Below are 23,929 nucleotides of genomic sequence, written 5' to 3' on the forward strand. Positions count from 1 at the left end.
CCGGAGCATACTCTCATCACTCCATTTTATGCAATGATTTTGAACCCTTTTGATTTGAGGGCTCCTACAGAGATGAGATTCTTCTTCAAATCCGGTACATATCGAACATCTGTTAATGTTCTGATCATTCCATCATGGTTCCTTAATCGTATTGAACCAATTCCATATGAGGTAAGAGGGTTGTTGTCCGCTGTGTGGATGACTCCATATTTTCCCTTTTGAAAATCCACGAACCAGTCCCTGTTGGGACACATATGATAGCTACAAGCCGAGTCCATCAACCATATGTATGATGATGTTGATGACTCTGTTGTAACTAATGAGAAGTTTTAATCATCACAATCAGTTACATTTAAATCCATAATGGTCTTTCCATTGTTATGTTTGGCTTTATTCTTCAACTTCGGACAGTCTTTGTTCCAGTGCCCCTTTTCTCGACAAAAGGCACATTCATCTTTGCTGGGTTTGGATCTTGACTTGGATCTTCCCTTCTTTGTCCTCGTTTGATTTTGAGGACGACCCCTCATAAATAGTGCTTCTCCTTCTCCGCCCTTCTGTTTTTCTCGCTTTCTTTGTTCATAGCTGTACAAAGCCGAACAAACTTCTCTGAGTTCGTCATTTCCATGGAGTAGAGTAGTTTCAAGGTGTTCGTACTCATAAGGAAGTGACGCCAACAACATCAAGGCCAAGTCACCATCATCATAAGTTGTATCCATATTTTGCAAATCTGTGACCAACTTATTGAAACTAGTGATATGTTCATTCATCGTGGTACCAGGAACATAGGTGAAGTGAAACAGTCTCTTCTTCATGTACAATTTATTTTGACTGTTTTCTTCAAAAATTTATCCTCCAGTGCTTTCCATAATTTACTTGCAGAAGTTTTCTTTGTGTATGGATATTTCTGCTCTCTAGCAAGGTAGGATCGAATGGTACCGCAAGCAACACGGTTGATAATTTTCCAATCTTCTTCTCCAATAACATCTGGTCTCTTTTCTTCAATGGCAAGATCTATCCCTTGTTGAAAAAGGACATCTAGAACCTCGCCTTGCCACATCCCAAAATGCTCGGACCCGTCAAAAATTTCTACCGCAAATTTCGCATTTGACACAATTCTTGTCATAAGCGAAGATGCCAATGATGACGTATTGTTGACACTTGATGTAGATTCTTCTTGTTTATTGTCTCTCATATTTGACACAAATATTATTTAATAGCTGACGACACAAATCAAGATTATTTCCTTTCTGATGTAGAAGATCAGACTAAGCTGCAACCACAGAGCATACTCAGACACAACCTTGACTCAGTTTCCAAAATAAATCTTTTCTGATGTGGAAGATCAGACTATGCTGCAACCACAGAGCATACTTAGACAGTACCTTGGCTCTGATACCAATTGTTGTGGAAGCCAAATGTATATAGTGTAAATAAGTCACAACTACTATACCAAAAATTATGACAGCCACCAAATAATAAATAAGACAATAAAGGAACAATAAAAGGAACACCAGAATTTACAAGGTTCGGCTAATTTTGCCTACTCCTCGGACACAACCAATATTTTATTACACTCCAAAAATACAAGTGAAATAATACTAAAGAGAGAAGATACAAATGTCTTAAGAAGATAAGAAGACAAATGAGAGGTGTGTTTAAATCCTAAACATTAGGCCTCCTTTTATAGGAAAAATATCCCTACCAAATGGCTAACCCACCGATGTGGGATTTGCCAAAATCAACACTAACTTCAACCATCCATAAACTATAACATCATAATGTTAATCAATGATATTCTTCCACTTTCTCAGTATAACACATAAAAATACATACACGGATGAGGATTTACCTGGATATGATATATAAAGTACAAAATAGAAGAAGAAAATCCACAAGGGACATCAAACAGGCATATCTAATTGCTTTGACCATCTAGCAATGGAAAGGCCAGTATTTACTAGCAATGTTCTCTGTGTTATTTGCTCAAATCTTTGCACACTTGATCAAGGATAGAGAGGAAGTCCCTAACTACCATAAATATCCTAATCGGTCGAGCTTCTTCCTTGGCCGAATCACCATAGAAATATTCTGTTAGCTCCTTTACCATGGATAAAGCAACATCCTCTTGAGCTTGTATATTGATAATTTCTTCCTGTGCCTTCTTCAAATATCCATTCATCGACTCGAAAAACTTTCTGCTACTTTCACTCAAAACCAACTCTTCATTCAGCTTTAGGACATCAGTAATTTTTGTAACTCCAGTTGCTAGTTTTGCAACTTCATTGCTAAGAATATCAGTCTCCATAACAGCTGCTTTCTTCACATTGGCAAGCTCATGGCTCAAGCCAGAAAAAACCTCAAGGAAATTTTTTTTAAACTCAGCCTTATCGCAAACGACAGATTGCTGATTCTTTTCAACATTTGGATTTAGATCAGCAACAGAAAGATGAGAACCTTCTGCTCGAATAGTTTCATGAAGAACAAAATGCAAAAGGGTTGTCTTCCCATCAGCACCTTTAATATCTACAAGCTTAAGAAGCGTGTCGAGCTTGAAGGCACGAGCATCTCCTCTGTTCGTTCCAACGTTCATGCGGTTACCAGTTCTGAGTACAGCTTCTAGAAGCTTTAAGAATATCCTACTATTCCTTAGTTCTTCACATGCAGTCTGCAATGGCACATTGAATGTTAGAGATAAAAGGCTTTTAGGGAATGGTGTTTTTAACTGCATAAATTGGATTCCAAGGTTATATGATCAGCTTTTATCATCTTTGCTTTGGCTTAAATGAGGTCTAGAATGCAGACGCATCCAGGATTTAAACTTTATGGGTTCATATCTACTATTCATTGTAATTTTAATCAATTTTTACACATAAATTTACGCTCGACGTTGAAAGTACCGGGTTCAGATGAACCCAATATTCATATGCTACATCCGCCCCTACTAGAATGGCCATGTCTATGAACCATTGTCAAACTTTTAGACTTTAGTTACTTCAGATAGTAATGGGACAGATATATAAAAGTTGAATGAAAGATTTGAGATACCAATCTGTTGATAACTAGACTTGTGTGCCAATGCACACATCATATCAGCAGAATTGCTGCATTTACATACAGGAATAATGGCAAAAGCAATCCCATACCTCTAGCGTCTGAAATGATGTCCTAAGGTATTCAAAGTCTGAATCAAAACAACACATGTAAAGCATTGCATCCACCCTCTTGAATGCAAAAGGTATATCAAGAACTCCCTTGAGAAATTTCTCAGCAGGGCCTAGTTTGAATGATGATTCATCTTTGAAAACCTTCAGCTTCCGCTCTTCTTCTTTTGTAGGAGCCATCTTTATTAGACTCTCCAGTAGCTCCGCTCCCAGTGTGTCTGCGTCACCTGGTTTTTGTTTTATTACAAAGAAGATTCATAAGTAGTTCCCTAATGCAAAATCCACTTAATTTAAAGATCATTACATATGGAAATGCACACGCATGTTGCAGCGGTGCACCTGTCAGAAATGGAAGAAATAAGGGGTGGTCTTGAATTTTTGATCTTCGGGGCAGGTCACCTGATCAACGGGCAAACCTTCAAGGTCAAAAGTCAAGTTTTGCCCATTGGCCAGATGGCCTATCCCAAAAGTCAAAAGTTCAAGACCTGCTCTTTTCAAGGTCGTTTGTGTCATTGACACTGCACCATTGCCTGTGCACCATGCACCATGTGCCTATGTCCGTGCACTAATGCACCTGTGGCGTATTGCATGGTGCGCGGTCACATGTTTTTATAATAATTTTCTTTTTATTATAAGTAAAGATGTAGAACCAGATCAGATGAACATCAAAGTTCATTCATAAACTTGAAAGTGACATCCCAATGAAATAGTAGCTGTGTCTCAATACATGAATGATGGCCACATCACTTGATAGAACCAGAATTAAATGTCACCACGTTATAATGCCAAATTTGCTTTTCCTTCATTTAAAAACTAGAATGTGAAACCACCAAAGGCAGAATATAGGACCACAAAATCATGTTCCTTCCTTCTGGGAAAATACCATAAAAAGGCTTGGATTTTCATTTCATTAACAAGTTATCATAATCTGAATAAGCTATCTGATTAAGTGCAATACAAAAGGCGTCTCAAATTACTAATTTGGGAACATTTCTGAGTATGTCTAAAAGCAAAAATCTATTTATTTACCTTCTAAAAGTGCTTCACAAACTTCATCACTAGTGATCTGAATTGCCCTCAACAAAATTGCAATATTCTGAGACTTCTTCAAATCAAGCACCTGATTCTCTTGATTCATTACTGGGATCATTGGGCGCCTTACGACATCTTTTGAATTCAAATTTGAAGAATTTACAGTGAATAATGTTTGAATCATTTCCTCATTTAACCTACAACCACAACCACACTTCAAAATTAGGCAAGTATATAGCTCGGATTAAGTACTTCGAATGATGTAAATCTTACTGGAAAGTGCTAGAATTCAGTTGATCCCAAACCATTGCTCTATCTGAACTGGCCCTGACTTTATCCCAATGCAAAGGCTTGAGCTTTGGCTTCATATTTTCTTCATTCCTCCTTTCAACAGCTTCTGAACTTTCAGAATTTCCAGTAGCTTTCTTGATTAAAACTGGCACTGATCGCTCACAATTTTCGACTACTAGAGGTTCTGTGACTGTTGAACCTTCACAGAACCTTGGCCTAGGTGGTAGTGGTGGTGGAGGTGGCAGTTTTATCGATACATACCTCCCTGAATTGCTGAATTTCCTCATAGAAGACTCTGGAATTTGGACTGAGAAATTTGAAACACAAGGAGGGGAGATTCGAGTACTGCCAGAAGATAACGAAGACGATGACAATGATCCTTGTTCCACTGGTGGAAGAATAAACCTCAAATTCGATTTTCCAGAAGGACTATAGGATAATGAATCATTTGAAGAATTGGAATTCGGATATGCATTCAGGTTATGGAAATAACCTTCAAAATATGCATAGGGACTCTTTTCAAAGAAATTGGAACTACATATATCCCCAGATGATCCTCCGGGGGAGAAGAATTCTTGCTCCTCGGCATATTCAGGTGATCCTGCCGAATCAGCATTTTTATGATTTTGTTTGAAATTTTGACGTGGCAATGGAGGGAGAGGGTGGAGTTCTGGTGATCTTAACATTTGGAAGTGTAGTGTAACACAGTCATTTGTTGCTGTGGAAGATTGAGCACCATCTTCATTGATTTTTCTAGAATTCTCAAGTGTGTAAAGATAATGTGTACTGCCAAATTCTACATGAGAGGGGGTTGCATTAGGTGAAACAAGGCGACGACTATCACTTCTCTCGTGATCATAGCTTTTGTCTTCGCGGTGAGGGTGGCGATGAAGGAAGAAAAAGAGGACAAAAGCAGTGACGAATGCAACAGAGAGGAGTGAGACAGAGACGAGAATGGCAATGAATTTGCTGGTGATGGAACTTTTAGAGGAACGCGAGGAGTGTGGTAGAATGAGAGAGGAAATGTTAGCAGGGAAAGTGGCAAGATCTTTAGAAGTTATTGGAGGAGGAGGAAAAGGCGTGAAATATGGATAATCAAACTGAGGAGAAGGAAATGGAGGTTTAGTGTTAATGGATGGAATTGAAGTTGGCGCGAGAGGACGATGAAAGGGGAAAAGCGGTTGGTGGAGAAGCCGGCGATGGTAGTGGATAGTAGTGGCAGTGGCAGTAGTAGAGAAGGTGAAAAGGAAGAAGGTGAAGATTAGAATGAGGCTGAATAGTGAAGAGCGCATTGTCAGTTGTGAATTGTGACTGAAAAAATCTCATTGTACTGTCACTTAAAACTATCAAACAGAATAAAGCTAAGATAGGCACTTTGATAACAGTGGGGACATTATATTAATTACATAGACACTGGGGGTAATAAGGAGTTGGATGAGATTGAGAGGTGTAAATGCTATGGTCTTTGAAGAGTGGTAACTAGTAAGTGCAGGGAAATAGAGGTGTAAACGTAATAACTTTAAGTTTTGAGTTTTTAAAAATAGGAGTTTAAAACTTAAATTTGTCCTAATATTTTTCACGTGCTCAGGCACAAATACATGTGTGCGTATATACATAATGGTGGAACCAAAAATTTACACAAGGGATTCAAAAAACTTTTAGGAGCCACACTTGGGATTTAAACCTGTCTTAAAGCAACTTTAGAACCCCCTTCACTATAGTACTTGAATTTTTTTCATGTCAAGGAGATTTAACATTTCAATATAACCAAAAAATCATATTTATCCTATTTATATAGTATAATTTTTCAGCAAAGGAGGTTCGGTCTCCTTCACGCTGCTTAACGCACCGATATCTACGCTTTGACTAAAAATAATATTTTCAATTGAACTCACTCTCTATACTCTAGTTCCGCCTCTAAATTGGTAGGGAATTTAAGTTCTTAAAGAGTAGAAGTAAGTGGGGGTGGGGGATAGTAGGGGTTGGGCTGGGGTTATTACTTTGAGGAGAGGCAACTACTTAAACAAAGTCTTGATCATATGAATAGCAGCAGACTTGTCCTTGGTTTGCTCATTAAGTAGAAAGTTTGTACATTTGATGGCTACTTTTCAACATTACATGCACAAGGAGTGGGGGTCAGGAGAGGGTGAATGGTCTTCGTGGTTTAGAGGTAGGCCAGTGAAAGAAATGTAAAAGGTACAAGCCATGAATGAGAAGAGAATGTTCCTGCAGACAAGGAAGGTTGTACAATATGGTGGGAATGGAGAAAGCAAGGAAAGAATTGCTAGATCCAAATAAGGGCGAAACTACAATATTAAGTTTGGGTCACCAACTCAATAACTTTTGCTTACATCATGCATTGTATTAGAAATTTAATTACAAATCTAATTGTTTACCCTTAAAATAAATAACAATTGAATATATACGCAGCTAAACACAAATGGTCTAAGAACATCAAATAATCTATATATCTATATCTATCTATACTATATTATCTATCTATCTATATCTATATTATTATAAAAGCACGAATAATTTATGCTAAATTTTAAACGACTAAAATATCCCCGAATATTGATCGACTTTTATGCCATTAAATATTTGTATAATTTAAGGATCTAATGGTAAATTATCTAATGATAGAATTCTTTTTCGATTAAACTATACATATACCCGATCCTACAACGTTGGTCCTATTTGAATTAAAAAAGTGTGTCCACAATTTTCTTTCAAAGAATCGTTATTCTTAATTACACTTCTTTTATAATAAGGAATGTACTAAAATATACGCACGTACTAAAAGAAAATGTTAGGACTACATTCTGAAAATATCTATAACATTTTACAGAGTTGAAAATTCTTACTATCCTTTAAAGTCTTAATTTTTGTTTATTTCACATAAAGCTAAAACTAAATTAAGTTAGTATCTTTTACCTAAATATTAGGAGCTACTACCTAATTCAAATAAATTGAGTTATTTTTTAAAATATTAAATAACAAAAAAACAATTAAATGATAATTTTTTAAAATATAAAATCTAATTTTAAAGGATAAAAAATAGGGGCAAATTTATATGAATATTTTTCTTTTACATGATAATAAAGTGGTTTTAAATAGTACAGATGAGATTGGCTCTTTAATTTATTTATTCTTACTTTAGTATGACTAATTGATTCATTTACAAATTTTTCAAAAAAAAAATCTATTGATTAGGTTTTTGTTACAACCCATGTTTTACAACGTGAGTCAATTGATGTAAGCTCAAAAAGGATGAAATCCTTCTACAAGGAAAAGAAAGGTTTGCCGAAGTGTTAAGCAAGTTAAGATAAATATGAGACTTGTTAATCATGATTTAAATGAGTTTAAAACCATGATATGACTATATATGTGTTTGTATATGAAGTATAAAGTTTAAGAAAAATCGGATTTAAGTTGCGGAAAAACCGACTAAATATTTGCCTTGTAATGGAGCTTTTTGAGTAATAAATTTCGTGTACTATATGAAATCTTTTTTGGACATATTATATACCAAATTGAAGTTCTTGGAATGTAGTTTCCAACGCTCTTAATTTTTCGCTCATACGACATCCGAATGAAAAGATATAAGCGTTTGAAAAAGGGCCAATGAGATGGTGCCAAGTAGCACCTGTTTGACTTTTCAACAAAATGGGATATTTACATCCCTTATCTCGTCTTTTTCCCCATTTTTCCGGAGAGCACGACCAAATAACACCCCTAACCTTCCCCTCAAGCTCTCCACAAGGGTTTCCAATAAGATTATTATCCGGGGCACGAAATCAAGTAGCGATAACATTAAAACGATCCCTACGACGTAAGTATCGCTATAATGTCTCTCTTTTTCTTTGTAGTTTGAGTTTTGGAAGATATTTAATATCTAAGAAAATGCCTTATTTCTTTATTTAAGCTTTCAAATATGAAGGAAGGTTGATAAATACATTTCGTAATAGCTAGAACTCACGGGACGGTGATCGGAAGCCGTGAGTTCGAATTATTCGCCTTGTTGTGGGCTATTTTTGGGATGTTTCGTGTAGCTCTTGGACTGTATATTTTTCTGCTATTTAATGGAATTTTTGGAGGATAAATGGTGTGGAGAAACACCACGTAATGTCAAAATGATGGATTAGTCATTCTTTGTAATATTTTCGGGGTGTTGGACACTACTATAGTCGTCGTTTTTGGTATGAATTGATTGGGGTGTGTTGGGCTGTTGTAATCTAAATATAACATGGATTTCGACTTGCATCCACTGTAGGAGGTAATTATATTGTGTTCCTACAAGCTCTTAAGGTTATCTTGGCATTGGTTAAGTTAAATGGATGAACTAGACATGAACTAGAGTATAAAGTTGTTAATTAAAAATAATTGGAGTTGTGGATCATTTTCTTTGTTATGGATATATGGTATAAGGATGGAATTATTGATGAATGACTTCATTATCATGTTAATGATACTATTAAGTTAGAGTAAAAATTCTATAAGGGATGATATGGGGTATACGAATTCCAATTGGAGCTTGTCGCTCGTCGTAAAATAGTTGTGACTTGTTGTTGTTTTATGGTGTCTTGTTATTGATAATTATGTATTGCTAGATTTCTCTAGTAATTGTTGTTGGTATATGGTATTGGTGTAGGCTCGTGTTACAAGGGAGATACTGCCCGAATTTATATAAACGAGCTACAAGTTTATGTTGCAGACTTAGCCTTTACTCAATATTGATTTTGAATCTCCTTATGCAGTGTTAGATTGAATTGAGTTGTTTGAAGAGTTGCTTGGGAGGTATTAAGGACTCAACGTGGTTAAGGTATGTTAAGGCACTTCTCTCTTTCTTTTGGCATGATCTAAAGTGAAATGAATACGCTATTTCATAACGGATCTACTCCTAGAAACTAAGGTTGCCCATGTTGTTCTTTCCTTATAAAGTTATTCTAAGCAAGTATGTATGATCCTTGAATCCTATAGAAGCTCATATTGATGGTATGATATCCATAATGTTAATCGAAGGTGCAACGACCTTAAGTCACTCCAAAAAATTTAGAACGTGATTCCATGAGTCTAACATGCATTATATATAGCATCTATTTTACTCTACCGAGTCGCGCTATAGTAGGCCGGGTACGACACCTATTATGCAACCACTGATCAGTTGGATTTACCGAGCTCCACGTGGCCAGGTACGATTCTATTAAGCCTTATGATGGTCGGGTACATTTTTATTGAGCCCTCTTTGAGGTCGGGAATGATATGATGATGATGATGATGATGCCTACAGAGGCGTATGTCTTTAAAAGTTTATGTATATATATGTATTATGCATTTCATGTCAGTAGCCCCCAGAGGCACGCAGATATTACAGGTTGTATCTCCTCTATCTCTCTTTATATTACTGTTCTTGTTTATGCTTTCCTGCTTTACATACTCGGTACTTTATTTGTACTGACGTCCCTTTTGCCTGGGGACACTGCGTTTCATGCCCGCAGGTCCCAGTTGATAGGATGACATTCCTCCGAGTAGGCTATCAGCTCAGCGGAAGTGTTGGTGCACTCCACTTGCTCCGGAGTTGCCTATTTGGTCAGTATGCTTTGGATATGTATTGATTGGTATGGCAGAGCCATGTCCCGACCTTTATGATTTTATGTACTCTTAGAGACTTGTAGATAGATGTCAGGTTTATGGATACTTGTATAGTCTTGTTGGCCTATGTGTTGAGTTTACAAATGGTCATGCCGGCCTTGTAGGCCCGTATGTCACATGTATAAGTTTGTATATCATGTTGGGTCGTCATATGTTAAGTATTCCCTTACGTTTTATTCTTGTTATCTCATGATGGGTTTCTGGCTCATTTACTCAAGATAGTATAATAAGAAAGATATGTTATGCTGGTACTCGGTTGAGTAAGGCACTGGGTGCCCGTCGTTGCCCTTCGATTTGGGTCGTGACAGAAGTGGTATCAGATCAGTTCTGTCCTAGGGAGTCTACAAGTCGTGTCTAGTAGAATCTTGTTTATGGGTGTGTTGTGCACCACACTTATAAGCAAGAGGCTACAAGGCATTTAGGACTATCACTCTTTCTTCTTACTCTAGATCGTATTGTAGAGCTCAATTGTAAGAATTCAAACTTCTAAATTCTATTGTATTCTTAATACAACGATACCTCATTCAAATAGATAGTTGGTATGAGATTGAATGTGGTTGTGGAAGAGTTGAGTCAGAGGAACTCGATTTTGCATCATGCTTATGATGAGCAAATGTGGGGTCTTCAACTGATCATGTGTGTATTAAGATGTGTAAGCTTCTTGATAAGGAGTCATAAGGCAAGAATATATATCCACTCGTATGGAAAAAAGGAATAAGAGAATCGGAAAGTAGACACAAGTTTCAGCGAGTAAAACAAGCAAGATGACGAAGTGTAAGAGGTACCTAGTTAATGAAGATTATCAGTATTTACAATTCAGACAGAGAAATATAAGTATTGGTGTTACCTTCAATATTAACGGTGATATATGCAATTGACCACACCCATCTCAGTTGTGCCCTATGGGAGCTAACAAATATAGTTTAAAAGAAGAAGGTGATATCAAGATTCAATTCGGGTTAGAGTAACCAAAAATTATGGATGGATTGTTATCATTAACTAATGTATCCAAAGGATAGTGCAAATATGGTAATGGATCTCCTTGTGAGACACCTAGATGGTGAACTTTAGAATAGTACAATCAGATATGAATACTAGAATATTCATAAATTTCAGAAGATAGGTAGTGGGATCCTAGAAGGGAAAAATATTTCCCTTAGTATGACTCCAGCCCCGAGTAAAAAAAGGGAAGATCCGAAGATCCAGTGAGATAAAGCAAGGGGAGCTAAAAGTGAAAGAACATTTTGTTCAAGTTTCAGAATAAAGTGATAGACAAAAATAATATCCGGAGAATAAGAAGAGAGTAAATGAAGCATCATGAGTAAGATATGATATATGGGTGATAACAGTAAATCAAAATATGACACGATGATAGAGTCTATAGTCGAGTGGAGGAAAATACAAGAGGTGACAGGTCTTGAGACAATAAATGAGTATAGGCCATAAAGTCATATCCTTATTTCGAGAATGAGTTGGTGACTTCAATGTGATTACCAGGAGGAAAGGTTAGACCCCAGAGTAGTAGAAATTAGTATGGGCTGGTGAACAAGATAAACTAAACATGAATTAGTGACTGAAGGATTTTATAATAATTGATATCATGTGAATTTCAGAGATAACATTCCGACATTAATGTAATGGACAATAAAAGAATAACCTTTAAGGTTCATTTAGGAAGATGCTTCCCTAAAGCAAGCATGCGGAGCAAAGTTAAGCTTAAGGGACTAAGTGTGCCAGTTACATTAAGTGTCACCCTTGTGCGTAATAAATTCAATTATCCCTGGTATAGAGAGGTTACCGCAAGACGAGTAAGATGTTAGTGAAGATGTGAAAAAATACCAAGATGAAGAGGTAACTATGGAATAGTAAATGAGGAACCGGTAAAAGGGTGAAAGGAATGAGATTGCATCTATTCAGATCCTATAGATATGATATGACTCCTGAACATTATGCAAGCATGACGCTGGAGAGAAGCGGTAAGGGATACGCACCCGATGATATTGATAAATAAGTGCAACTGAACACTTGATACATAAGGAGCCAGTGCGAGAGGTAACTTAAGACAAAATAAATAACTAAAGAGAGATTACACAGAATATAGATATGAGAATGGACCAATGAGTGGTTTGTAGTTGATTTAGGAAGAGCCGAGTTATGGCTATACAAGGGGTTATAAGCAAATCAGCAGATAATGCAAGATAAACGTAGTGAATCCTAATCAAGTAACTTTAGTCTCGCAGATATGATGTCGTAACCTTGAGAAATATTTAGCTAGGAGTTGGGTTACTAAAGGTACCGTATAAGTGTTATGAAAATAATGGAGAGTGCCACCAAGGAGACAATCAAAATCTGAGTTTAGAAGTAACCGTACGAGCACAAGGGCACGAAGGTATGTAACTAAGGATGTTTGTAGGCGAGTAAGAACATCGAAAATTCCTTCGGGTAACAGTATAACAAGATCGTAACTTTACAAGATCCAGAAGGTCTCCTTAAGTACTACAAAGAAAGACTAGCTGAGGAAATAAGGAAGAAGGCTTCAACTTAAGCATAACGATATAAAGAAGAAATGGTCTTGTAACAATAGTCTCACTATAATATGGTATACACTCCATAAGAAAGTGGCACATATCGTGACTAATGAACGGGAAGTCAAAAGTGATATTTGAGATCATATGAGTTATAGAAAATTCAAGTATTGGTGGGCAATAAGATAAGCCAAGTATTCATGCAACAAGTGGCATAACGACCAGGAAAAGTGATTCCTTACATTTAAAGAACATTGAGAAGGCACGAAAGGAATTATTCAATCAATGATCCATAGTTAATTACGTTGTGAATGCACTTAAGACTTCAGAGTTATATCCATGCAGCATATATGTTGACATTCATACAGCTATAGGAGACTCTGGTATAAGTTAAAAGAAAGAATTAAGTCCACGTCACCTATAAAGGCTTGAATTGTTAGAAGATTATACCATGGATGCTACATAGAGTCCATGAAAGGCTAATGTAATAGCTAATACCCTAAGCTGAAGATTGGAAGATAGCCTAAGCTTAATTAAAGTCTGAGAAGGAAGAGGAAGCTCGAAAGTTACATCATGAGTCTGATTGTTAGACCCAGATGATTATAGAAATCGTGACTCAAACCATAGCAGGAACACTTTTAATAGCAGAGGTATAAAAGAGATAGTACAACAATCATATTCTATAAAAGCTCTACGATAAAGCAATTAGAAGAGTACCAGCCTCATAAGACGTTAATACGAAGCTCCCACCAGATTGTGTATGCACCAGGGTTGCAAGTATTACAGTAGAGCTTTAAGGTATGGATGTGAATTCCACCAATGTAGAATGGAGGTTATGAAATCGATAGAAGATACGGTGCGAGATTTAAAGGTAAGTATGGTAAATGTGAGTGAGAAGGTGACAATAATATTCAAGGTCTAATGATTAAACTCATCAAAACAAGAGAGCTGATGCTTTCCATGAGCTATAGAAAGCTCGGTACACTCTGAATAAACTCAGAGGAGTCTAAGAACATGAGCAATTAGAAGAGATGGAATACTATCATAGTAGTAGAATAAGGGTGTAATTGTGATAGTTAAGAGAATGACGTTTGGGCCTTCGATTGAGTAATGATTTAAAGAAAAGGGATTTCATGGATGGTACGGTATTAGAATGCCCCCGTAAGATGAATACGTTGGGATGTTATGAAAATGCAGTTATTGAAGTATAATATCGTCCCCAGGTGCATCAAGAAAATCACTTCAGATGTTCCCCGATGAGACGTGAGCCTTAGTGACAATGTATTACATCCGAGGCGATGGTTGGAGTTAGTGAAAGACTATGATGTTTATATTTTATATCATCCAGGGAAGGCGAATATAGTAGTCAACACCCTCAATCGTAGATCTATGTGTAGCCTATCTTATTTATAGGCATAGAAGAGTGAGATAGCTTGTGAGATTCATCTGCTAGCTAATCTTGGAATTCGATTATTAGATGCAGGTGGTACCAGAGTTACTACTTAGGACATGGAAACCTCCTCTTTAGTAACTGAAGTGAAGGAATGCCAGTATGAAGATCATGTGCTAGATCATTATATAGAACAACCCCTCAAAAGAAGAAGATACTATTTGAGAATACAAGAGATGGAGTCCTCAGATATCGAGGTTGATTATATGTTCCTAATGTGGCAGGGTGAGATGAAGTCCTCAGATATTAAGGTCGATTATATGTTCCTAATATGGCAGGGTTGTGCCGGCAGGTTATAGGACAAGAAATGAGAAAGTAACCTAGAATTGTGTAGCACACCTCGGTAATAATACCAAGGCTATAAAACGAAATATAGCAATAGTCGTACATTCAGCAAAGTACCAAGCGAAGAGCTTAAATATACCTATATATGCCCAGAGGGACATCATGTCGTAGTTCTATACATGTATTCACAAAGTGAAGCCAAGAGATTGGCAAAAAGCTAGAGGAAAAAGGAGAGAAGAGTCGTGCATAAAAGGACATAGTCATATAGGATACATCATAGAAGGTAGTCAAAGTTACGAGATTGGAAGAACTCCGGCCATAATTCGCGAGGTGAGAATAGGCCTAAAGGGGGGAATGCCCTAGTTTTTAAATTTATTCACAGAACAATTGCCTAGATGACAAAGGACAATATTAAAGTATTCATAAGAGCCATATGGTATGAGAAAAAGAAGCGCATCCCTCAACATTCGAGGATGAATGTTCCAAGGGGGGGAATAATGTTATAACCCATATTTTTGTACCTGAAAGTACATCGTGAGTCAATTGATGTAAGCTCAAAAAAGATGAAATCCTTCTACAAGGACAAGAAAGGTTTGCCGAAGTGTTAAGCAAGTTAAGATTAATATGAGACTTGTTAATCATGATTTAAATGAGTTTAAAGCCATGATATGACTATATATGATGTTTGTATATGAAGTATAAGTTTGAGAAAAATCGGATTTAAGTTGCGGAAAAACCAACTAAGGATTTGCCTTGTAATGGAGCTTTTTGAGTAATAAATTTTGTGTACTATATGAGAACTTTTTGGGACATATTATATACAAAATTGAAGTTCTTGGAATGTAGTTTCCAACACTCTTAATCGTTCTCTCATACGACATCCGAATAAAAAGATACAAGTGTTTGAAAATGGGCCAATGAGATGGTGCCAAGTAGCACCTGTTTGACTTTTCAACAAAATGGGATATTTACATCCCTTATCTCGTCTCTTTCCCCATTTTTCCAGAGAGCACGACCAAATAATACCCCTAACCTTCCCCTCAAGCTCTCCACAAGGGTTTCCAATAAGATTATCATCCGGGGCACGAAATCAAGTAGCGATAACATTAAAATGATCCCTACGACTTAAGTATCACTATATTGCCTCTCTTATTCTTTGTAGCTTGAGTTTTGGAAGATATTTAATATTTAAGAAAATGCCTTATTTCTGTATTTAATCTTTCAAATATGAAGAAAGGTTGATAAATATATTTCATAATAGCTAGAACTCACATAACGGTGATCGGAAGCCGTGAGTTCGAATTATTCGACTTGTTATGGGTTGTTTTTGGGTTGTTTCGTGTACCTTTTGGGCTGTATATTTTGCTGCTATTTAATGTAGTTTTTGGAGGATAAATGGTGTGGAGAAACACCACGTAATAGAAAAATAATGGATTAGTCATTCTTTGTAATATTTTCGGGGTGTTGGACACTACTATAGTCGTCGTTTTTGGTATGAATTGATTGGGGTGTGTTGGGATTTTATAATCTAAATATTGTCACACCTCCTTTTTCCGCACCCGCGAGGGCGCAAGGGAGTTTTTTCCAATTAAAGGACAATCGAAACGGGATTTGTTTATTTATTTCAGAGTCGCCACTTGGGAGATTTAGGGTGTCCCAAGTCACCAATTTTAATCCCGAATCGAGGAAATGAATGACTCCATATTATAGTCTGCGTACCAGAAATTCGGATAAGGAATTCTGTTAACCCGGGAGAAGGTGTTAGGCATTCCCGAGTTCCGTGGTTCTAGCACGGTCTCTCAACTGTTATATTTGGCTTGATTATCTGATTTTATACATGTTAAACCTATGTGCAAGTTTTAAACTCTTGACCGCTATTATTATTATTTTTTACGAGAATTGCAACGTCGTGAAAATATACCTCGAACCACGTTACATCAATGCACCCGTGGTTATTGACATATCTCGACTCGGTTGAGATTTGGATTTGGGTCACATAAATGTGCACCCGAATTAAGAAAAATAAATTATTAAGACGCGCCTAAAGCAACTAACGTATTGTTATTTTGGGGAAGGCCGTAAAATTTGCTAAACGGCCCGTCCCGGAAACTAAGTATTTAATACATATATTTTGTGAGGGCTCCGCAATCTGTGCATTTTTATTTTTTGGCGAAGCTTGCCTCGTTTTTTATTATTATTATTTATTTTTTATTTTTTATATTTTTCAAAAGGATGCCATTTTTACGCCTTTAACAATACTAAACCTTACAACTTCTTTACAACTAAAATCTCATAACTTGTCAAAATTTAATAAAATGAGTCTAGTGAATGGGTGTTTCGGAAGTAATAATAACATGTACTAATAATAAATTTTTTGAATGAACTAAGCGAAGGAAAGGACGAACAAATTAACGTCAAACTTGTGTCATAAAACAACTAGTCCAACTTAATTGGATGACATCGAATAAACAAGAATCACATAATGCAAAATGAGCAAAATGCATTCGATGAAAACATAAGTCGAAAATTATCATATCAATTTATATATTGCCTCTTCGAACATTTAACGTAAAGTTTCTTTATCTAATACATCGAGGTTTACTAACCTTTGAACCTTGACAACCTCAGAACGACAAACATGACCCCGACGGAAACTCAAGCCGGACCTCACTAAACGAGGAACAATGATGAAACCTCGGAACAAACTCGACAAACCGGACCTCAACGAGCAACGATGACCTCAATGGAAACTGAAAGCTCGTCCCAAACTGCCAACGCACGAGATGTTGCCTGCTGCTGGATTTTTCTCGACGCAGCAGGTTGGTGCGAGAAAATGCAACAAAGGGGTCGTTTGGATGTGAGGAAGGAGGCTATGGAGGGTCGTTTGGGCAGTTGCCGTTGACAATGGGCAATGACGACGAGGGGGGACTGTTTGATCGACCAGGACTGGACGACGAGGGAACAGCGAGGGAGACTGGTTGTGGTCACCGGACGTGGGGGAGTGGACGATGGATGTGAAGGGGCTGGTAGCGACTGGTTTTTTTCGTCGAGGGGTGGTGGTTATGGCGACGGGGGGGTGCGACGGGCTGTTTGGGCAGTGGTTTTGGAGTACAGTGACAACGGGGGTCGTCGTGGGTAGTGGTCGACGATGGCTGCTGGGTTTTGCTTGGTGTTTGGACGTGGTCGACGATGGAGTAGGGGTTTCGACCGGGAAGGTGACGTTTGGTGGTGGTCGTGAGGCGGAGAGGGAGCTGGGGGAAGGTGACGGGGTGGTGTTTGGACAGTGGAGGTGACGACGCTGCTGCTACTCGTCGGGCTGGGTAGTGATGATGGTGGAGCTGGGAGGAGGAGGGTGGTCCATTTTCCGCTAGGGTTCGCTTCTTCTTCTTTTGAAGAAGAAGAAGATGATGAACAGTATCGAATTTTCCAAAAATTCAAAAGTCCCCCGTCCAAATGTTTTCATCCGTGTTTTGTAATGGGTTTGCCCAGAAAAATGAGCCCCACGCGTGGTGGGGTTCGAGACTTATGTCCCCCACGCGTGGTGGGGTTCCCCATGTGTCCTGGACACGGTTTATTATGGGTTAGGTCCGAAATTAGGCCTAAAACCGGGTAGTTTGAACCCGAATATTATTCTTTTGCCCGGACCCGAGAAATAGGAACACGACGTTGCTTAACTAGTCCTATATAAGCAAAATAGCTACTAAAATAAGACTAATTTAAAACAAAACTATATTATTATTTTCTTAATATTTTTCAAGATTTAAAATAGCTACAAAATATTAATAAAACTATTTTTTTGTAATTTTCGTTTTTTTAAATATTAAGATAAAATATGAGGTAATATTTTTGTATTTTTCAAAGTTAAAAATGACTATAAAACCTTAATAGAACTATATTTTTTGTAATTTTCGAAATTATATAAAGTACAAAAATAAAGTGCAATTTTTGTATTTTTCAAGTTTATGAGAGATACATAAACTAAAATTTATATATATATTTTTTGAAATTTTTCTTTTTGCAACGAAATAAAGTAAAAATAGTTAAAATAGCTATACTAGACCCAATTTCACATATTCACGCTAAAAATGTGAAAATTCTCGGGGAGGGTCAAAAATCACGTGCTTACAGCTGCCCCTCTTTGACTGGAAACACGAAGAGTTTTCCGACAAAGAACGACTAGACGTGTTTTTGACCCGACCATTACTTGGACGGACTACACTTAAGGAAAGGGAGGGAATGTGACCGAGCCCTGGTATCTGAGCTGCCTACATATCCTTGGTTATACAGGAATCAGGCCACGTGTAGTTCGGGATGAGAGAGATAGTGAAGTGTACCGAGGTGAAGAGCCGATCGAGGTGCCGTTCCGTTGAGGTTCCGGTCCGCGGTCCTGTCATTACAACAAAATGAAAACTGAAAAAGACTAACTAAACCTATCAGCTACTTGTTACAAGGATTCCTATCTTTAAGTCTTCTGAAACTTGGTCTTGAGTCTTGAATGGTGCTTCATACAGACTTTGGATTTGAATCTTGATACTTGCTAGTTGTAGGCGCTAGTTCTTGAACAGATCACATCTGTTCTCCACTTCCGTATTTTTCTCCTTTTTTTTTTGTTTTTCTCCTTTCTTGTTCTTCTTCTTTTTCTCTTTTTTTTTTCTTTTATGTTGTGTCCATCTTCTGTCGACCATCTCAGATGTTGACTCGCATTCTTGAGGCGAGATTCTGCTATTTATAACTTGGTTGAATGCTGGGGATTTTTGTTGTAGCCTTCTGCTCCCCGGAGCTGGGGATTCCCGTTGTAACCTTCTACCTTCCGGTGGGGTTACTGATTTCCAAAATCTGCAGTATAAGACTAAAAGGTATTCCTCTTGTTATACAGGTGGGCACCTGAAAAGAAATTTAAAGACTGAAAAGTATTCCACTCGTTATGTAGGTGGGCGCCTGACAAGAAATTTAAAGACTGGAATGTATGCCTCTGTTCTATGGGCGGGCTCCCAATTTCAACACTTGAAAGTAAAGACTGAATGTATTCCTCTGTTATTATGGGCGGGCTCCCAATTTCAACACTTGAAAATAAAAACTGAATGTATGCCTCTGTTATTATGGGCGGGCTCCCAATTTCAACACTTGAAAGTAAAACTGAAATGTATTCCTCTCGTTATACAGGTGGGTGCCTGGTTTTAGGAATGCAAATACTGAAATGTATTCCTCTCGTTATACAGGTGGGCGCCTGGTACATGAAATGCAAATACTGAAATGTATTCCTCTCGTTATTCAGGTGTTTTTTTGGTATCTTAGGAGAAAGATTCATCAGACTAAGATTTTGATCCTAGGAGAAGGTTCGTCAGACTAGGTCTCTATCTTAGGAGAAAAATTCGTCAGACTAAGATTTTGATCCTAGGAGAAGGTTCATCAGACTAGGTCTTTTCTTTTTGGTATCTTAGGAGAAAGATTCATCAGACTAAGATTTTGATCCTAGGAGAAGGTTCATCAGACTAGGTCTCTATCTTAGGAGAAAAATTCGTCAGACTAAGATTTTGATCCTAGGAGAAGGTTCATCAGACTAGGTCTTTTCTTTTTGGTATCTTAGGAGAAAGATTCATCAGACTAAGATTTTGATCCTAGGAGAAGGTTCATCAGACTAGGTCTCTATCTTAGGAGAAAAATTCGTCAGACTAAGATTTTGATCCTAGGAGAAGGTTCATCAGACTAGGTCTTTTCTTTTTGGTATCTTAGGAGAAAGATTCATCAGACTAAGATTTTGATCCTAGGAGAAGGTTCATCAGACTAGGTCTCTATCTTAGGAGAAAAATTCGTCAGACTAAGATTTTGATCCTAGGAGAAGGTTCGTCAGACTAGGTCTCTATCTTAGGAGAAAAATTCGTCAGACTAAGCTTTTGATCCTAGGAGAAGGTTCATCAGACTAGGTCTTTTTTTTTGTTATCTTAGGAGAAAGATTCATCAGACTAAGATTTTGATCCTAGGAGAAGGTTCGTCAGACTAGGTCTCTATCTTAGGAGAAAAATTCGTCAGACTAAGATTTTGATCCTAGGAGAAGGTTCATCAGACTAGGTCTTTTCTTTTTGTTATCTTAGGAGAAAGATTCATCAGACTAAGATTTTGATCCTAGGAGAAGGTTCGTCAGACTAGGTCTCTATCTTAGGAGAAAAATTCGTCAGACTAAGATTTTGATCCTAGGAGAAGGTTCGTCAGACTAGGTCTCTATCTTAGGAGAAAAATTCGTCAGACTAAGATTTTGATCCTAGGAGAAGGTTCATCAGACTAGGTCTTGTTTTTTTTTTGTTTTTTTATATCTTTAACAACCACTTAGGAGGAAATGCATCTCCTATGGGTAAAACATAAACTTAGGAGGAAATGCGTCTCCTATGGGTAAAAACAAACTTAGGAGGAAATGCATCTCCTATGGGTGAAACTTAAACTTAGGAGGAAATGCGTCTCCTATGGGTAAAACTTAAACTTAGGAGGAAATGCGTCTCCTATGGGTGAAACTGAAACAAACCTAGGAGGAAATGCGTCTCCTATGGGTGAAACTAAAACAAACCTAGGAGGAAATGCATCTCATATGGGTAAAACTAAAACTTAGGAGGAAATGTGTCTCCTATGGGTAAAACTTAAACTTAGGAGGAAATGCGTCTCCTATGGGTAAAACTTAAACTTAGGAGGAAATGCATCTCCTATGGGTAGAACTCTAATGATTTCAAACTAGGAAGTGCGTCTCCTATTAATGAAACCTTCGCTTTCTTTTTTTTTTTTGAATTATTTACTTACCTGTGTTGTCCTCCCTCGAAACTGTTGGGGATTATTTAGATGGGGATGACTTTTTACCCCTTTTTTTCATTATTATCTTTTTATTCTTTTTTTTTATTATTATTCTTCTTTTTTCTTTCTTTTTTTTTGCATAGCTTCTTCCTTCAAATACTACCTCCCTTGAGAGTCGTTTTGCCTTTCCCCGAAAGGAACCGCTGAGGATACCGACTTTCCAACCTTGTGTTGGACCCCTCGCAACTGCTAGGGATAACACTGTTGAGGAATTATTTACTTACCTGTTGGGGGTAAAATGTTATCAGCTGAGGGTACCTGACTTCCAGAAAATTTTCTAAATGGAAGGAAAATTTTCTGCCCCAGTTTGATAATATCCCTTGTGGCATGCGTTTCTGCATCAATGCCATTTCCTTTACCTGTTTCAAATCAAACAAAATTTGTTAGTTTAAAACATGGTGGTTGGTTGTGATACTCCTACTGGGATGGCTTTCCCTTTCTCCTTCCTTGCTCTGCGTTCAACAACTTGTTGGGGATGATATTATGTGCTGGGGATAATCCCTTCCTGCTGGGGGATATCCCTCTTCTTTTGTGGCATAGCTTGGAAACTGGCATTTCCCCGACCTTTTAGTCTAGTATGGATTTCGCCAAATCATGCTCACTGCTCTCCTTGCTTTGTTCACGAGTCTTGTCTTTGAGGTTTATAACCTTGGTTTTGTCAAGGATATCCCTCTTGACGCTCGTCAATCCTTTTGTCAATTCCCTTTTGCTGGGGATATCTTTATTGACACTAGCCTCGCGCTTGTTCCTTGCTGACTATACCATTTGGATGTACTAGTCAGATCTCATCTTGAAAAGCTGATGGCATATTTGAAGTCATTTCATACTTGTTCTGGCCCGACAGACTTTATTGGGGAATTTTTTTCTATGAAAGGAGAAAGATAAAAGAAAACAAAATAAAAGACAAAGGAAACGATGACTCTTTTACAAAAGAAACTATAAATAAAAATATATCAAATGCAGATACCGACTCTAATGGCCATGACATGCGTATGTGGCCTATCCTTTACCGTCAATCATCTTTCAAGATCTTCAATTGGTGATTCCCCATCTGATTCTTAATCTTATTCGACTTGCAGTGCCCGAAGGGTTTTCACTATCAAGTCTCTCTCATTTTTGGGTTCTTCTCTCAGCTTTCATCACCTTATGGTGCCTGTGAAGGTTTTCACCGATAAGACTCTCTCATTTCTATCACTTTCCAGCTGGGGATTTGGAGTGTCGCCGGTATGACTCTTTCTGCTGGAGATTAGAGTCCTTTCTGCTGTGGAACAGAATGTTATGTTCGCCGGTAAGACTCTTCATTTGTCTGACTTGGCATCTTTTGAAGACTGATCGGAAGGTCTTTCTTTGGACCGTAATGTGGGTTTTGGATAGGGCTAGAAAGAAAGGGTATTAAAGGCTCAAAAAATGCATTAATTTTGGGTTATTAATTACAACCTTCGGAATTAGATTTATTTACATCAAACGCAACTTTTGCCCCAGTTTCTTGCTTGGGGATATTTTAATTGATTTTTTTCATTTTTCAAAACTATGACCGAGCCGTGAAGCGCCTACGTATCCTCTTTGAGGAATCAGGTCAAACGTAGTTCCCAATTCCTCTTTTTCATTTGACTTTTTTTTTTGTTACCATTTTCCTTTCTTTTCTTTTTTCTCTTTTTTTTCTCTTTTTTCGTTGTTGTTTTCTTTCTTTCTATCTTTTTCTTTTCCGTTGTTACTGATTCCGAACGAGGGGTATGAAAGAAAAATAAATAAGGCTCAAAAGGGGTAACGAAGGATAAAGTGTTTAGGTAGCAGAACAAAATGCCTTCGTCATTTCAGTCTTCAAAACATGCCAAGTGCAAACAACACACTTTAAATTTGTAGTCTCTTCTGATGGTGCTGGACTTGACAATTATGTTAAACATTTTATTTTTCCTTTGTCATTTCTAAGCACCGTTGGGCGACACTCTCATTATCATGACCGACCCTCATGCCAATTTGGCGAATCTTGCTTTTAACGGTTTTCTTTGTGCTTAACTTGCCCCAGTTCCACATGACTCGAGCTCTGAATAATCTCAAACCGTCCTTATTTTCTTTAAATGGTCTGATCGCCTTTCCAGGGTTTTATGATTAACTTTTAAGATTAGGTCCAAACTGGGTGCGCATGTCATGTCCCTAGAATCGGCATTGAACAAAAATGATAAAAGGACTAAACAAAAAGATGACGGAAAATAATAAAAGACCGGCTTTGTATTAGACTACCGGTGAAATGGTTTGAATAACCAAACAAAACAAACCCGAACAAAACCCAAAAAAACAAACTGGACAAAACTTACACAAACCGCTATGACTAAACGGAAAGATAAGCGGAAAGATATTGACACAAAACAATATCCGAATTACAATCCTAATAATCCGAACAAACAGAAATGACAACAAAATAAGCCACCACAAGCTTCTCTCTTGCTAACCAAGGAACGGAGCGTCCTCCCATTCTATCAAGACTGGCATCTTAGCCACTGAGCTTTGCATTAGTAATGTCAAAACCATTGCCAGCTTCAATAACATCAACCTTTAGTCAACAAGTTCCCAATAGGACTGGAATGCTTCTATCATCAGGCCTGATCCCCGCAGAGTGTGCATCATGAGGTGCAAGTAAAGGATTCCGGGTGTCATTGTCCGGCTTACCACAAACCAACCACCTTAACTTATTTGCA

At 37.6% G+C, this 23,929-nt stretch overlaps 1 protein-coding gene across 1 annotated transcript; it reads right to left on the bottom strand.

Annotated features, from left to right (window-relative positions):
- Positions 1 to 1,781: 1,781 nt before the first annotated feature.
- LOC104212270 (formin-like protein 1) lies at positions 1,782 to 5,835 on the bottom strand. Its single transcript, XM_009761489.2, has 4 exons — positions 4,467 to 5,835; positions 4,191 to 4,390; positions 3,144 to 3,388; positions 1,782 to 2,665 (listed from the first exon to the last, which is right to left on the bottom strand). The coding sequence occupies exons 1-4, from the start codon at positions 5,774 to 5,776 to the stop codon at positions 1,976 to 1,978; spliced, it is 2,445 nt and encodes an 814-aa protein (XP_009759791.1). The 5' UTR covers positions 5,777 to 5,835; the 3' UTR covers positions 1,782 to 1,975.
- Between the last annotated feature and the right edge of the window lie 18,094 nt (positions 5,836 to 23,929).

This window comes from Nicotiana sylvestris, chromosome 12 (assembly GCF_000393655.2).
Source record: "Nicotiana sylvestris chromosome 12, ASM39365v2, whole genome shotgun sequence".
Lineage (NCBI taxonomy): Eukaryota > Viridiplantae > Streptophyta > Magnoliopsida > Solanales > Solanaceae > Nicotiana > Nicotiana sylvestris.

Bases quoted from the DNA above. Each gene is read 5' to 3' on its own strand.
- LOC104212270 (XM_009761489.2), bottom strand. From the start codon at position 5,776: ATGCGCTCTTCACTATTCAGCCTCATTCTAATCTTCACCTTCTTCCTT. The intron at 4,391-4,466 runs GTAAGATTTACA...TTGTGGTTGTAG, and splicing joins CTGAATTCTAGCACTTTCCA to GTTAAATGAGGAAATGATTC. The intron at 2,666-3,143 runs GTATGGGATTGC...GTGCCATTGCAG, and splicing joins CATCATTTCAGACGCTAGAG to ACTGCATGTGAAGAACTAAG.